General features: G+C 45.8%; 1 protein-coding gene across 1 annotated transcript; it reads right to left on the bottom strand.

Annotated features, from left to right (window-relative positions):
• Positions 1-4,424: 4,424 nt before the first annotated feature.
• Positions 4,425-13,332, bottom strand: ipp (intracisternal A particle-promoted polypeptide). The gene is made up of 10 exons (XM_034105093.2): positions 13,192-13,332; positions 12,386-12,798; positions 12,096-12,307; positions 11,141-11,360; positions 10,856-11,011; positions 10,017-10,184; positions 9,794-9,931; positions 8,920-9,042; positions 8,621-8,841; positions 4,425-6,413 (listed from the first exon to the last, which is right to left on the bottom strand). Exons 2-10 carry the CDS (start codon positions 12,714-12,716, stop codon positions 6,189-6,191), a joined length of 1,794 nt encoding a protein of 597 aa, XP_033960984.1. The 5' UTR covers positions 12,717-12,798; positions 13,192-13,332; the 3' UTR covers positions 4,425-6,188.
• Positions 13,333-14,147: the final 815 nt, after the last annotated feature.

Genomic DNA, 14,147 nt, shown 5'->3' with positions numbered 1-14,147 from the left:
AAATTACAGTTATTAACGGCATATATATATATATATATATATATATATATATATATTGCACATATTGCATATAGTTGATAGGTATTTAGCAGCAAGGGGTGATATAGTCTGTGTTGTGGTTTGTTTAGGGGAGGGGGGGTCTACTAGGGGCTGTGCTGGTTGTACAGTCTGACCACTGCAGGAAGGAAGGACCTGCGGTATCTCTCCGTGAGACAGCAGGGGTGAAGCAGCCTGTCGCTGAAGGAGCTGCACAGTGAGGACAGGGTGTCCTGGAGGGGGTGGGATATATTGTCCAGCAGGGAGGACAGCTTGGCTGCCATTCTCCTGTCTCACACCACCTCCACAGTGTCCAGAGGACTCCTGTCTCCCACCACCTCCACAGTGTCCAGAGGACTCCTGTCTCCCAACACCTCCACAGTGTCCAGAGGACTCCTGTCTCCCACCACCTCCACAGTGTCCAGAGGACTCCTGTCTCCCACCACCTCCACAGTGTACAGAGGACTCCTGTCTCCCACCACCTACACAGTGTCCAGAGGACTCCTGTCTCCCAACACCTCCACAGTGTACAGAGGACTCCTGTCTCCCACCACCTCCACAGTGTCCAGAGGACTCCTGTCTCCCAACACCTCCACAGTGTACAGAGGACTCCTGTCTCCCACCACCTCTACAGTGTCCAGAGGACTCCCCAGGACAGAGCTGGCCTTCCTTACCAGTCTGTTCAGTCTCTTCCTGTCAGCAGCCGAGCTGCTGCTGCCCCAGCAGGCCACACCATAGAAAATGGCTGATGCCACAACAGAGTCGTAAAAAGTCTGAAGGAGTGCCCCCTGCACTCCGAAAGACCTCAGTCTCCTCAGCAGAAAGAGTCTGCTCTGTCTCTTCTTGTACAGAGCAGCAGAATTATCAGTCCAGTCCAGTTTATTGTTCAGATGAACACCCAGGTATTTGTAAGATTTCACAATCTCAATGTCCGCTCCCTGGATGTGTTCACTGGTGTCGGGGGGGAGTGTTGGCGCAGTCTGAAATTCACCACCAGCTCCTTGGTCTTCGCTGCGTTCAGCTGGAGGTGGTTCCTCTGGAGGTGGTTCCTCTGGCACCAGAGGGTGAAGTCCTGCGTCAGCTCCCTGTACTCCCTGTCGTCCTCGTTGGTGATGAGGCCAACGATGGCGGAGTCGTCAGAGAACTTCTGCAGGTGACAGGTTGCAGTGTTGTGGGTGAAGTCTGCAGTGTGGAGGGTGAAGAGAAACGGTGCCAGCAACGTCCCCTGGGGGCCCCCCGTACTGCTGATGATGGTGTCTGATTGACACTCCCTGGTCCTCACGTACTGTGGGTGGTTGGTGAGGTAATCCAGGATCCAGGAGGTGAGGTGTTGATCCACCCCCGAGAGCTGCAGCTTGTCCCCCAGGAGCGGGGCTGGATGGTGTTAAAGGCACTGGAGAAATCAAAGAACATGATCCTCACAGTGCCCCCCCCCCCCCCCCAGGCTTCTCCAGGTGGGAGACGGACCTCTGCAGCAGGTAGATGACAGCGTCATCCACCCCGATGGCAGGCTGGTAGGCGAACTGCTGCGGGTCCATTGATGGTCTCAGAAGGGGCCGGAGGTGTCCAAGGACCAGCCTCTCCAGGGTCTTCATCAGCTGTGATGTCAGCGCCACCGGCCGGTAGCTGTTGAATTCCTTGGGGTGAGGGGTACCACACAGGACGTCTTCCACAGTTGTGGTACCCTCCCTTGCTTCAGGCTCAGGTTGAATAGAAGCTCCACAATCCCACACAGCTGATCCGCACAGGATTTGAGGAGCCTCGAGCTGATGCCATCTGGACCCGCCGCTTTCCTCGCCTTACACTTCTGCAGCTCCCTCCTCACCTGGTTGGTTGTGAGGGACAAGGTGTCGTCAGCGGGTGGAGGGGAACCAGGGGCTGATGTGAGAAGTGTCTGTGAGCTGATGGCCGGGGGCTGAGTAGAGGTGAGAGAGGTAATAGGGCCATTTCCAGGCAGTGGAGACAACGGGGGGTGCAGCAGGGGGGAATGGGTCAGGGGGGGAGGAGCATAACTGATCAAATCTGTTGAAGAAGTTATTCAAGTCGTTTGGCGGACCTGGGAGTCTGGCTCTTTGTAGCCAGAGATGGTTTTCAGGCCTCTCCAGACTCTGCTGACGTTCCTCTACTGCAGCTGTTCCTCCATCCTCTTCCTGTAGCTGTTTTCCCCCTCTCTGATTTTCCACCTCAGCCTTTATTTCAGGGATAATCCAGGCTTTGTTGTTGGGAAAACACCGTACAGTCCTGGTGGGTACGACGTTTTCCTCACAGAAGTTCGTATAATCTGTAATGCAGTCTGTAAGGCCGTTGATGTCCTCCCCGTGAGAGTCAGTGAACACATCCCACGCAGTAGTGTCGAAACAGTCTTTCAGGGCCTCCTCAGTCTCCTCAGACCACTTCTTCACGGTGCGTGTGGGCACCGGCTGTCTGTGGACCAGAGGTTGATACACAGGCTGGAGGTGAACCAGGTTGTGATCATCGTTCTTTAATAGTGGTGTGCCCTGGATTACACCATTGTTCACAAACACGATCAGAGAAGGGGCAGACCCAGAACCAGCTGGAGGAAATCACAGAGGTTGAGGTAAAAAATATAATATTAGGGTTAAGAGGTTCTAAGGCTATGCAGATTATTTAGACACCAACTTTATAAAAACATATCGACGGTCTAATAAAACCAATTACTATGCTAGTAAATCAATCTATCAGCATTAGGGAGGTCCCATCATCCTGGAAGGTGGGCCACGGTGACACCGATCTTTAAATCTGGGGATAAGGCAATGATGTCCAATTATAGACCAATGAGCATCCTCCCCTGTGTCTCTAAGATAGCTGAGAAATTGGTGTCAAAACTAATCACCAAACATTTAGACAAAGGTTTCGCTCCACTCCACCCAATGCAGTTTGCTTTTCGTGCTCACCACTTCACTGAGACAGCTAACTGTGTCTTTGTGGAAAAGGTTAAATCTATGTTCGACACGAGCCCATAGAGAGGCGAAGTCCCTCCCCTTCCGGTGGGACTCATGGGACCTTATAAAAAGTTTGTATTGAAGTCAATGGAGAGAGAAAGATTGTCTTTCGATCCCGTTTGAATTGTGCCATGAATTACACATATGATGTTGTCAATCTTAAATAATCATTTCCATGTCAAAAAAGTCACAGTTTGTCGTGAAACTGTTGAAATATAAGACGCAAAAAATACGCAACTAGAAAGACTACAAATCCTAGAATCCCGGTCCCGCATGCTGGCTCTTACGGAACCGACTAACTCCCCTTGAGTGTATGTACAGCTCTCAATATGCTCAGACTCTTTTAATACTTTTCGCCTCATTCGGAAAGAAAGAGGTGAAATGTGCCAACGTGACGGCCGTCTTGGTGTGTGGTGCGAGACGGGAGATGTAGTTCATTGAGCGGTTTCACACACAAAAAGTGTTACTTCACAGTTTTACGACACATTTTAATTTTTTTTACTTTTTTTACTAAAATTATTATATCATGTGTAATTCGTGGCACAATTCAAACGGGATCGAAAGATAATCTTTCTCTCGCCATTGACTTCAATGTATTCTTGTGATATTTTCATTGCAATGCGATTTTATGTAAGGGATGATTATTATCCCGCTTATGATATGGTCACATACAAAATAAACCAACGACTTGACTCACAATATTGAAATATTATGTTATCGACCTAAAAATTATCGGACATCGGATGTTGGACACGAGCCCATGCTGTCTTCCTTGATCTCAGGAAGGCTTTTGACACTATTGACCACCAAGTGCTCCGTACAAAGCTAACTCATTTCAATTTTTCGGCAGTTTCGATACATTGGTTTTTGTCTTACTTATCAAACAGAAAACAGTGTGTTTTGGTCAACGGAGACAAATCAATGCTGCAAAGTCATACCTCCACTGCATGATTCTTCTATCCCATATTGAATACTGTTTTACAAACTGGTCGTTTGCTTGTGCCACACAGGGCCGGCCCTCGGCATAGGCAGTATAGGCGAATGCTAAGGGCGCATCAACCCATAGGGGGCGCCAGAAATTGGGAAAAAAAAAAAAAAAGTTAGAAATTTTAAATTTCATAACAACACAATTTCCCGATTTTGGATCAACAGAGTACATCTTATTATCTTATACTAACAGAACTACGCCTATATTGCGTACAGCGCCCATAAATTATGGCACACCCCCCCCAAAAAATCAAGTTGAACTGACCCAGCCCCAGTAAAAACCAGAGGTTTATGTGAAATTGTTCTTTCTTTTTTTTTAAATAATGCTTTTAGTGTGCAATAATAGGTTTTAATTTTGTATTTGTGTTCATTTAAAATAAATCAAACTCCCAAAAAAACGTATGCAGCTTCTGTGTGCTTTTATTAACATTGCATTTATTGTGTAAGCGGCCACGGGGGGAGAGCTTTAGAGAGCTCTCTCCTGAAAGACTGAGAGGCTCTGATAACCTCAGCTCAGTGAGGTAAAGGCACACCTTTATATGATTATTATAGTTATAAAAAAATAAGAGAATAAATGAAAAACAGGTATAAAATACTGACAATACAAAAAAGTTGTTAATAAACAAGAATACAGTTTAAAAGGGGAGTGATTTGTAAAATATTTGTATATTCATCTGGGTGTTGAGATGTTTCCATAGATCTCTTAATGTTGCTCTCAAAGTGCACCAGATTGATGCTTTTAACTTTAATATTTAAAAAAAAAAGTCTTCCCGGGGGAGCATGCCCCCGGACCCCCCTAGAGGAAGTGAGGTTCCCCCCTCACTTGAATCATGTTCAAATGGATAGGATACTAAATACAGTTGCACACATCTTGTGTCCAAATCTTTCTGTTTTGGTGGTCATACCACAACCGTGCATGCGCGAGTCATAGTGAGTGTCTGCATTTTGTGTTTGCTATCTATCTTGCAAACAATGGTCAACTGAGTATCCTTTTTAACCCTCCTTTGTTATCATCCTAAATGAAAAGAGGTCCACCCACTCTATAACTCTTTGTGAAGTTTATTCAGCCTGAAAAGCAACCACTAAAAGATGTTATGTAACATTGTTATTTTGCTGTTTGCAAAGGGAGAACCGTACATGAAAGGAAATACTGTTAATGTGCACTCAGCTTGCAAATGATGACATCAATTACCATGAAAAGGTAAAAACATTTCTACGTCTAATAATTATATTGCAATATCGTAGTAATGTCAGATGCCACTGATGGGTGAAATGATCTAACACTCTTTTCGAGTGTACATAGTGACTAAGAGGCACTATTATTAACAGAATCACATGCCAAAAATAATCCAGTGAATATTAACGGTGGTGTGCTGTTCAGGAATCACTTACCATGGAACTTCGGTTCCATTAATACAATAGGCTCAAGTGGTTTGATCAGTCTTCCGAGTAGCAATGCACTTTCTTTAAGAAAAAAGAAGGCGAAAACACAAACATAAAAACAGTGCTTTCACATCTTGTCTAAGGAATGTTCCACGTAGGAAGAAAAAACTCAGGTCCGTCGCTTTTTCTTTACATACACAACATGGGAACTGATTTTCTTGTAAAAGTGTCAAGTGGATAAAATTGTCACTATAAAAATTGTGACAAAGGCAAGTAGCCATTTTGGCAGTTTTTCCATTTGAAATCCGCTGTCATATGCCTGATGAATGTGAAAAGAAACGTGTGGACTACGGTGGCTCATAGGTGCAAACACGCTACAACGGCCAAAACACATGCAAATGAAGAAACATCTCCACCAACTTGACACACATTTACTAAAAGTGCTATGGAGACGAAACGCTGCAAGAAGATAGTCCGTTTCATGTGTTTTGAGATTCTCGCAGCGATTTTTTTATTTTCAGTGCTTTGTATTTGCAGCGATCTGTTTACGCAGCGCTTTTAGTAAACGCTGGGCATGTCAAGTTGGTGAAGATGTTTTTTTGATTTGCATGTGTTTTTTGGCACATTTGTGTTATTTTTTATTTGCACTGTTTTTGAAACTCCAGCACGTTTCTCCCAATGGAAACGTTTTAGGATGTTGTAACGTAAAGCCTATTCGAGGCAGAAACACACTTCTGTGTTCCTTAAGGTGCCGCTTTTCTTCAGTTTATGCTGTTTGTAGGAGACATGGCTGTTCACAGTTTGAAAATGTTTAGCTTCTCAAAGAACAGCCAGCCCTCCGTCACAGCGGCTGGTGATCATGTTGCCCACTTCCATCCAGGTATCCAGGTGAGGGTCGTAGATTTCCACCGAGTCCACCGTCACCGGGGCGGAGAAGTCTCTGCTGGCCGCCCTGCCCCCGACGGCGTACAGCATCCCGTTGACCGCTGACACTGAAACGCCGGCACGAGCAGTGGACATCGACGCCACCTCCATCCATTTCTCCTGTAAGAACAAATGTTGGCACACAGATATAAACAGGATTGGGGAGTAATGGATTACATATAATGGGATTACGTAATCAGGATACAAAAATAGTTAACTGTATTGCCTTACAGTTACATTCAAAAGAATAATCAGATTGCTGGTCATTTTTTTTAAAGAACCAGAGAAACTTCAACCACATATAAACATTGTATTTTGAGTCTGCACTTCCTTATCGCAGCAAAATGAAGCAAAATGGACTCCAAGCTAGCAAAATATTATACATAAATCTTAAAAAGGTCCCATGTCATGCTTTTCCGGTTATTACCCGTCCCCTTGTGTGTTATGAAGGTCTGTATGCATGTAAACGGGTCAAAAGCCCTCAAAGTACACCCTGTAGCGAGTAAAACTCTAACACAGAAAAGACCTGTCTATGCTGCCCCAGAACGCCTCGTTGGACATTTTCTTTTTCATTTTTTTCTTCCGGGAACCAAGTGACGTAACGACGACTCCATGGACCAATTGCTCCAAATGGACCAATCCGCCGGAGCCGTTCCGTTCCGTCCGCGGAGCCGTTACGTTACGTTACACACTCAATCTTTTCTCAGCTGCAGCTCCACCGATTTCTCCTCCCTGAGACGGCGGGACGCGGTGAGGCTGTGTGTGAGCACACTCACAAACTCCCAGCCAGGCTGCGGGTGTGTGTGTGTGTTCGGGCTGGGTTTCGCTGTGTCTCGCTGTCTCGCAGAAGGCCACTGGGCTCACAGGTGCCCCTTTCACACCAGCGCTTTTTCAGTTCCGGCTCGGAGCTGGAGCCTGAAAAGCGCCGGTTTTTCCTGTTCACACCGCAGCGGCGCCGGCTCTTAGCTCCAGAATCCGGTTCACTTCCAGCTCCAAAAAATTGTCGGTCCAGAGGCAAGAGCTTTGGAGCTAAGAGGTGACGTCGCTTACGTCTCTCTCACGTCGAGCCGTGCAGGAAACTAAACCCACCTCCCCTGAACATGGGTCGACTGTTATGCCTGCCTACAAGCAGTAGTGCCTATAAACACACTTTATAAAGTCAGGCAACACTAACCAGGCTTCGTGTGATTCTGTTTATTTGTGCCTTACTTTGACCATCCGTTCACTGTTATCGATCATTGTGGAGAGAGGCAGACGTGTTGTTTTGTATTATTGCAGCTATCGGATGCAAGTAGTTAGTTTAGCTTCGGTTGCTATGCCAACATCACCCGTTTTATACCAGAGAAACTTTCATAACAGCGTTGTGATACCAAACAGCGTCAATTCAGACTGACACACATTCACTTAGGCTAAGGGAACTGGGGATATGCATCAGCTGCTTGTGTGAGTCGGACAGTGAATACTTTAGAGCGGCCGCTGCAGTGTGAGCTAACCGGGAGCTAACGGGAGAATAAACTCCCGTGGAAGAGCAGCCAGCACTGCAGCGGTCGGTAAATGCTGCAGAAACACATTAATAAACAATGAACCACGGCACTCTGGAGAAAAGTATAAGGTTGGAGAAGTCGTTATTTTGTTCTGGCTTCGTGTGATTAAAAGCAACACGATCATCGACCCGACGCAGTTCCCCGTTGTTGTTGTTGTGAGCGCCGTAATGGTTTCCGTTGGGGAGCAAATCAGCGATGTAAACGGTGACGTCATGACGCAGCAAGGGCAGCTCTGGGGAGCCAGTGGGCGGTGTGAACAGAGCGGGAGCTGAAAAGGGAAACCGGAGCTGAACCAGAAAAGCTCCCGCTCGGAGCTAGAAAGGGAAAAGCGCTGGTGTGAAAGCCGCAAGGGGGGGGGGGGGGCAGGAGCTCCAACAAGCCGTTTAGGACAGAGAGTGAATACACATACTATGCAGAGATGCTGTATGAGAAACCAATGTGAGTTTGGAAAATTGCACAATGTAAATCTATTCTAGTAGACCTCAACAATGGAATTATGGTCAGTAGAAATGGCCATGACGTGGGACCTTTAACAAGCTGGTAGTGTAGTATAATAGTCATCGTGGAGCTTAATGGTTATGCTCGGGGTAACCCTGAGAAAACTTTTATTTCGATTGTGGTTTTGTTTTCACACTGAGCAAATAATAAATATATATTCTCTCTTGAATATTAACACATCAGTAGAGCATTCATTTGAAAACGTCTAAAATAACTTTTAAGAAAGATTTGTGATTTTGAATTGTTTTTAAAGGTATTACTGAACATTAATTGATCCCACTTCACCTCTTCTGGACAGTACTTCTCCACCGTGTCCAGTGCCCCCAGCGCCTCGTTCCAGCCACCCACGGCGTAAATGCAGTTATTGAGGCAGGCGACGCCCACGTAGGCCCGACGCGTGACCATGACGGGGAGAGCGCTCCATCGGCGAGAGATGGGATCATACACCTCGGCTGAACGCAGCTCCATTCCCTCGTCACTGATGCCTCCAATCACGTAAATAAAGCCTGGAAGGAAAAGTAAAACATTCACTGCAGTGTCATCGTTCACACTTTAAATAACAAAGAAAAAGGCTATGCACACACCTTGTAGCTCACAGCAGCCGAAGTAGTACCGAGGGACGGCCATGCTTCCGATCACCTCCCACCGGTTCTCCTCCGGGTCGTATCGCTCCATCGTCTTCCCGATCTCCGAGCCAATCCAACCACCTGCAGGAGAACAGGAACATCTTCAGCTTGTGCGTTTTTATGATGTTTCCCAAATTGCACTCGTTATGTATTTATTATCATTGGACTAAATTATTTGGTTGAATTTTTACAACTTTTCATTGTCCCATGTTTTGCACTCATGTTATGTTATTCTATTGCCCCATCCAGCTGTGTCATTGCATGTATTTTATTGCCCTTAAAAAAAGGTTTTTGTATTTTTACCTCCAAATTATTAACTTTTTTCCTAATTATTTCAGTGTAAGGCTTAAAGTTGACATGCTTTAATATACAACAAGGTCTTTATTTTCCTCATACTGTCTATGCTGCAGCACCTCTATTCACCCTCTGTCTGATGACCTGCCCTTTAACCTATCACATACATACGTTGGTGCGCTAGCCAATAGAAGCGCGAGTGTAACATAGTGATGTCATTATGTTACGGAAGTAAATAAAGGAGTCTAACGGAGGCATTTCAGGCAGGGGGGGGAAACTCCCTCCGGAGAGAACTTTTGGATTTTAGCCTTTGCAGACCATTTACATGCACACAAACTATATAACACACTACAGGAAGGGGAAAACCCTCAAAAGCATAACAAAAAACCTTTAAGAGTCCTCCTTTTTTCTTAACAGCCCTTATCATTCCCTACCTAGAGTTTTGTCAATACATTTTATTTGACCAAGAACAGCTACACGACTAATAGATTGTGTGACATTGTGTGTTTGACAAATATGGTGCTACTGTGGCATTTACCAAGTGCATACAGAGCTCCGTGGCAGGGGCAGACGCCGACCCCACAGCGCGGGAAGTTCAAAGACGCCACGGCGGCCCACTGCTTGGTCACCGGGTCGTACCTCTCAGTGCAGTCGAAGATCATCGAGTCTTTCTCCCCTGGGGAAACACGGATTCTTTCTTACAGACTGAAGACTGTTGAGGTTATTTCATTCCTGGGTTTGAAACACGACAGCTCTCTCACCTCCCACCACGTAGATCATGCCCTCCAACACGGCGACCCCCAGCCCGCTGCGGGCCTGGTGCAGGGACGACACCGTGGTCCAGTACTGGTTGAAGGTGTCGAAGCGCTCCACACAACTCAACGCGCGGCTGTCACTCCAGCGGCCGCCCTGCAGCCGAGTGTAGCCCCCTGGGGAGAAATATAGAGATAATGTGGCATTTCAGAATCAAAAGTCCTTTATCCCTCCATACGTGGGGACATTTACATTGTTACAGCAAGGGGAGAGTGCAGGAAGAAGGTGTAGACTAACGTTGTTATATTTAGTTTGATGGAGACAACAGAGATACTCTTTTACGGTACGTCCACCGTCTTGCCGGTGTGCGTGTCTGGCGTGCGACCAACAACCAATCACATTAATCTCTGGCCCCGGACACACAGGCATATGATTTGATTGGCTGACGCTTCCATCGAAGCTTGAAAAATTGAACTTTTCTCAACTTTTGAAGCGAGCAACGTCGCGTCGCAAGGCCAAGCGACGCGACGGAACCACAATGAAAGTGAATGAGAAGCGTCTCCGTTGAAGCACGCGACGCTGCCGTGTGGACGTACCGTTACGTGTCTATCTGAGAGAAAACTCCCTCTGGAGGGAACACAGAGATTTTAGCCGTTGCAGACAAATGACATGCACAAAAAACAATACAACACACTACGGGAAAGGGAAGCCTTGAAAAGCATCAGGGCCACTTTAACAAATGTAAAATGCACAGTGTTACTTCAGAGTAACTTTTCTGGTGTTTCTTATTTAGAGGAAATCAATCAGGTGCATTTTGAATGTTGACAAAGGTCATGTGAAACAGCACCTATAGCATAGAGGTACTTTCTGGCTTTTCTTCTGGGTCTCATCTTGGCTGGTTGGAGCTGGCTGTACATCTTATTCTCTTTGGGAGACTTTGTGACTTCAGTGTATTCCTTAAGAAGAGTCTGCAGTGCCACCCGCAGGCTGAAGTCGGTAATACCTTTAAAAAGCATTTCAAGATGTTGTTAACAATGTAGCTCGTAATCAACGTTACAGCAATATTGTGAATGCTACATCAATACATGTGTAAGATATAAACGTTGGGATGCCAAATGTTATGTTCCCTCACCCTCGATGTACTTGAACAGTCTCTGTGGGGACAGCAGAGGGAAGCGCACCGGCTCCAACACCTCCACTACGTGTTTTTTCCTCTTTGCCATGTCTTGGAGGACCCAGTCCATGGCTGCCGTGAACACCTGGTACTCATCCTCGATCCTCAGCTCTTCACTTCTTAGGAGCCTCACCAGCTGATCCTTCGACAGGCCCCTGAACTCATCGGTCACACACACCTAAAAGGAAGCAGATGATAGGCAGAGTTGAAATGCTTCCATTCGGATGAAATGCTGATGGTCAGAATTTTTTTTACAAGAAAAAGAAGGAACAGATTTTGACAGAAACACTAGGGATATATGCCAGCATGTTTTTCTGACAGTTTTGTGCTGCAAAATATGTGCGGTATGACGTCAGAATCTGTGTCTACGCAACTTGAACTTCAAACAAATGGGAGTCATTGCGGAGAGGAAGACAAAAGGGGAAAAAACTCAAAAAGTAAGCAAAAGTGCAACTTGTGATGTCTGTAAAATTGGTGTACTGTATTTTAACAAATGTTATAAGGCAGGAATTCAATACTGTGTCCAGACTCAGAGATGCTAAAACAGCTGTGGTGACGCTAAAAAACCTGTGTAGGACTACTGTCTTTCATGTGAGAAAATGTAACCTACATCAATAGGGAACTAGATAGAGAATCAAACTGATAAGTAGAATAAAGAATGGATTTTGCATCAATCAGAGGTGTTAACTTGAGTCAGATTCGAGTCACAGATTTGATGACTTAAGACTTGGCGGCGCATTAAGATTTGATAAGGGCTTCAACATTAGTTAAGGGCTTTCAGGCATGGCCTGGGACTTGCAAAGGCTTAAGACTTAATTTCAAAATGAATGACTGGGTCGCACCCCAGGTATCAATAAATACAAATATTATCCCTGTCAGAAACAGTGCCTCTTATTATTATATTGTCTCCTACCTCCAGAAAGTGAACCTGAATGTAGTTCTCTGTGAACTCCAGCATCTCCATGCAGGCGATCTGCTCCAGGAACTGAAAGATGCCCACACAGTTGGACGGGTCCATGTGGCCCTTGAGGAACCCTCCGCAGATGGACACCACCTCGTTCAGCTGCAGCATGTCCGCCGCCACCATCAGCTCCTGGACGTTCTCCACCGTCACACTGATCACGCCTGATAGGGAAGCAACAATGATATAAAACAGATCTGATGGAACATGATGATGTGGGGAGTATCAGAGGAGATGCAGACCTGTGTATATGAAGTCCAGGAGAATCTCAAACACTTGAGTCTCCAGTCCGAGGATCTGCACCTCCTTTTTATCCGCCTCCCTCATCCCCCCGGAGAACAGAGCGGAGAAGTAAGGGCTGCTAGCGGCGAGCACCAGGCGGTGGACCATGAAGACCCGGCTGCCCACCTTCAGACCCACATCACAGAAATCTGTGCGGAGCCGCATCTTGTTCATCTGGGCCAGGATGAGTCTGGCGTAGCGATCTGAGGCCAGCAGAGCCTGCTCCGACGCCTGGGTTGCCATGACAGCACCACCACAACCAGTGGATGCTGACATGGAGGTGGAGGACATAGCAGCTGGGGCAGGTCTGTGCTAACATGGAGGCCAGTATTCCCAAACCCTCCTCTCTAGTGGGTGTCAGCATGAAACACACCTGCAAGACATACAAGCTCATGCATTAACAACAAAACCCACACTTTGCTGTTGTGTAACAACACAACAATGAGGCTTAGTCGGACATATTATAAAGAATATACGTTTACAACGGACTTCCTTGATTGTCTCTTGCTAAAGTCTTAGTACATTTATAGAGAAGTTACTGTACGTTCCTGTTGCTATTATTTGCTATTAAACATTTAACGAAAAATGACGTTAGCCAGAGGTGCTAGCCAACACAGACAGCCATTCAACCATCATATTCATCAGTTTAATACTCCACTGAAATGAGACAACTTTACCACGAAACAACCCCTTCTATAAGAGTGCAAATCCACTTGTATTGGGGGGAAAATATATGAAATTCAGCTTGTTTTTAGCCGTGACTTACCCATAAGTTTACTGATGAGGATGCAGGCTACTTCCGTCGCCCTGCAGACTGTCAACACATCCTCCACGATCGACTGTTCTGGTCTGGCGGTTGAATGTGTCCAGTCATGACTAGCCGATCCCCGATAGAGGTACACGCTTTTTACCTGAACAATTTTTTTCTGTCGTCACTGACCCTTGTTGTCGGCATGTCCGTCCGGAGAGACAGAGCTTAACATGAAGGTATGAGTTATTTAGCCTAAGTTTGAATTATGTTGTGCTTCCTTCCTTAATGTTGGCCTGTTTACTCAATAACTTTCGCCAGGCTGGTTGTAACACACTACACCAGATGGCAGTGTCGCCTTTGAACAAGCAGCTAAACAAATGGAAGTCCTTGACAACAGCCACAGAAACCTGTACATTTACATTATCATAGTATTCATAGCATACCAGCCCACAGCACAATAGTACTTTTTCAGATACCAGAGATCGCACTGGTACCAGAGATCGTTGATGTTAGCTTCTGGTGCTAGCGAGCTACGCTAACAACAAAGTGGAGGAGAGTCCTCTCCTGTCAGACTGAGAGACTCAGTGAGCTAAAGGACTCTCTGTGTTATCTCAGTGGGTCTCAAACGTTTTGGTCACCATTAATGTAAACAATTATTTCCGAGGCACACGTTTATATGATCAGGGAATAAATTAAATTAAATTAAAAACAGGTATGAAATACTATATGACATTAAAAAATGTATAAAGTTTAAAAGGGGAGTGATTTGTAAAATATCCATAAAGAAATAGTAAATCTGTTTACAGTTCTGTGTTGAGAGATGTATCCATAGATCTCTTCATTTTGCTCTCAAAGTGCACCAAATTGATGCTTTTAACTTCAATATTTAAAAATAAATCTTCCCGGGGGAGCTTGCCCCCGGACCCCCCTATGTGAGGTCCACACACCACCTATAAAAATAGCACTTTACC

Source organism: Pseudochaenichthys georgianus, chromosome 17 (assembly GCF_902827115.2).
Source record: "Pseudochaenichthys georgianus chromosome 17, fPseGeo1.2, whole genome shotgun sequence".
Lineage (NCBI taxonomy): Eukaryota > Metazoa > Chordata > Actinopteri > Perciformes > Channichthyidae > Pseudochaenichthys > Pseudochaenichthys georgianus.
This window is presented reverse-complemented; position numbering and strand designations above follow the sequence as displayed.

Coding starts and splice junctions, on each gene's coding strand:
- ipp (XM_034105093.2), bottom strand. CDS start 12,716: ATGTCCTCCACCTCCATGTCAGCATCCACTGGTTGTGGTGGTGCTGTC. Junction 11,361..12,095: donor TTCAGGTTCACTTTCTGGAG/GTAGGAGACAAT, acceptor GCTTCCTTTTAG/GTGTGTGTGACCGATGAGTT. Junction 9,932..10,016: donor CATGATCTACGTGGTGGGAG/GTGAGAGAGCTG, acceptor GTGTTTCCCCAG/GGGAGAAAGACTCGATGATC.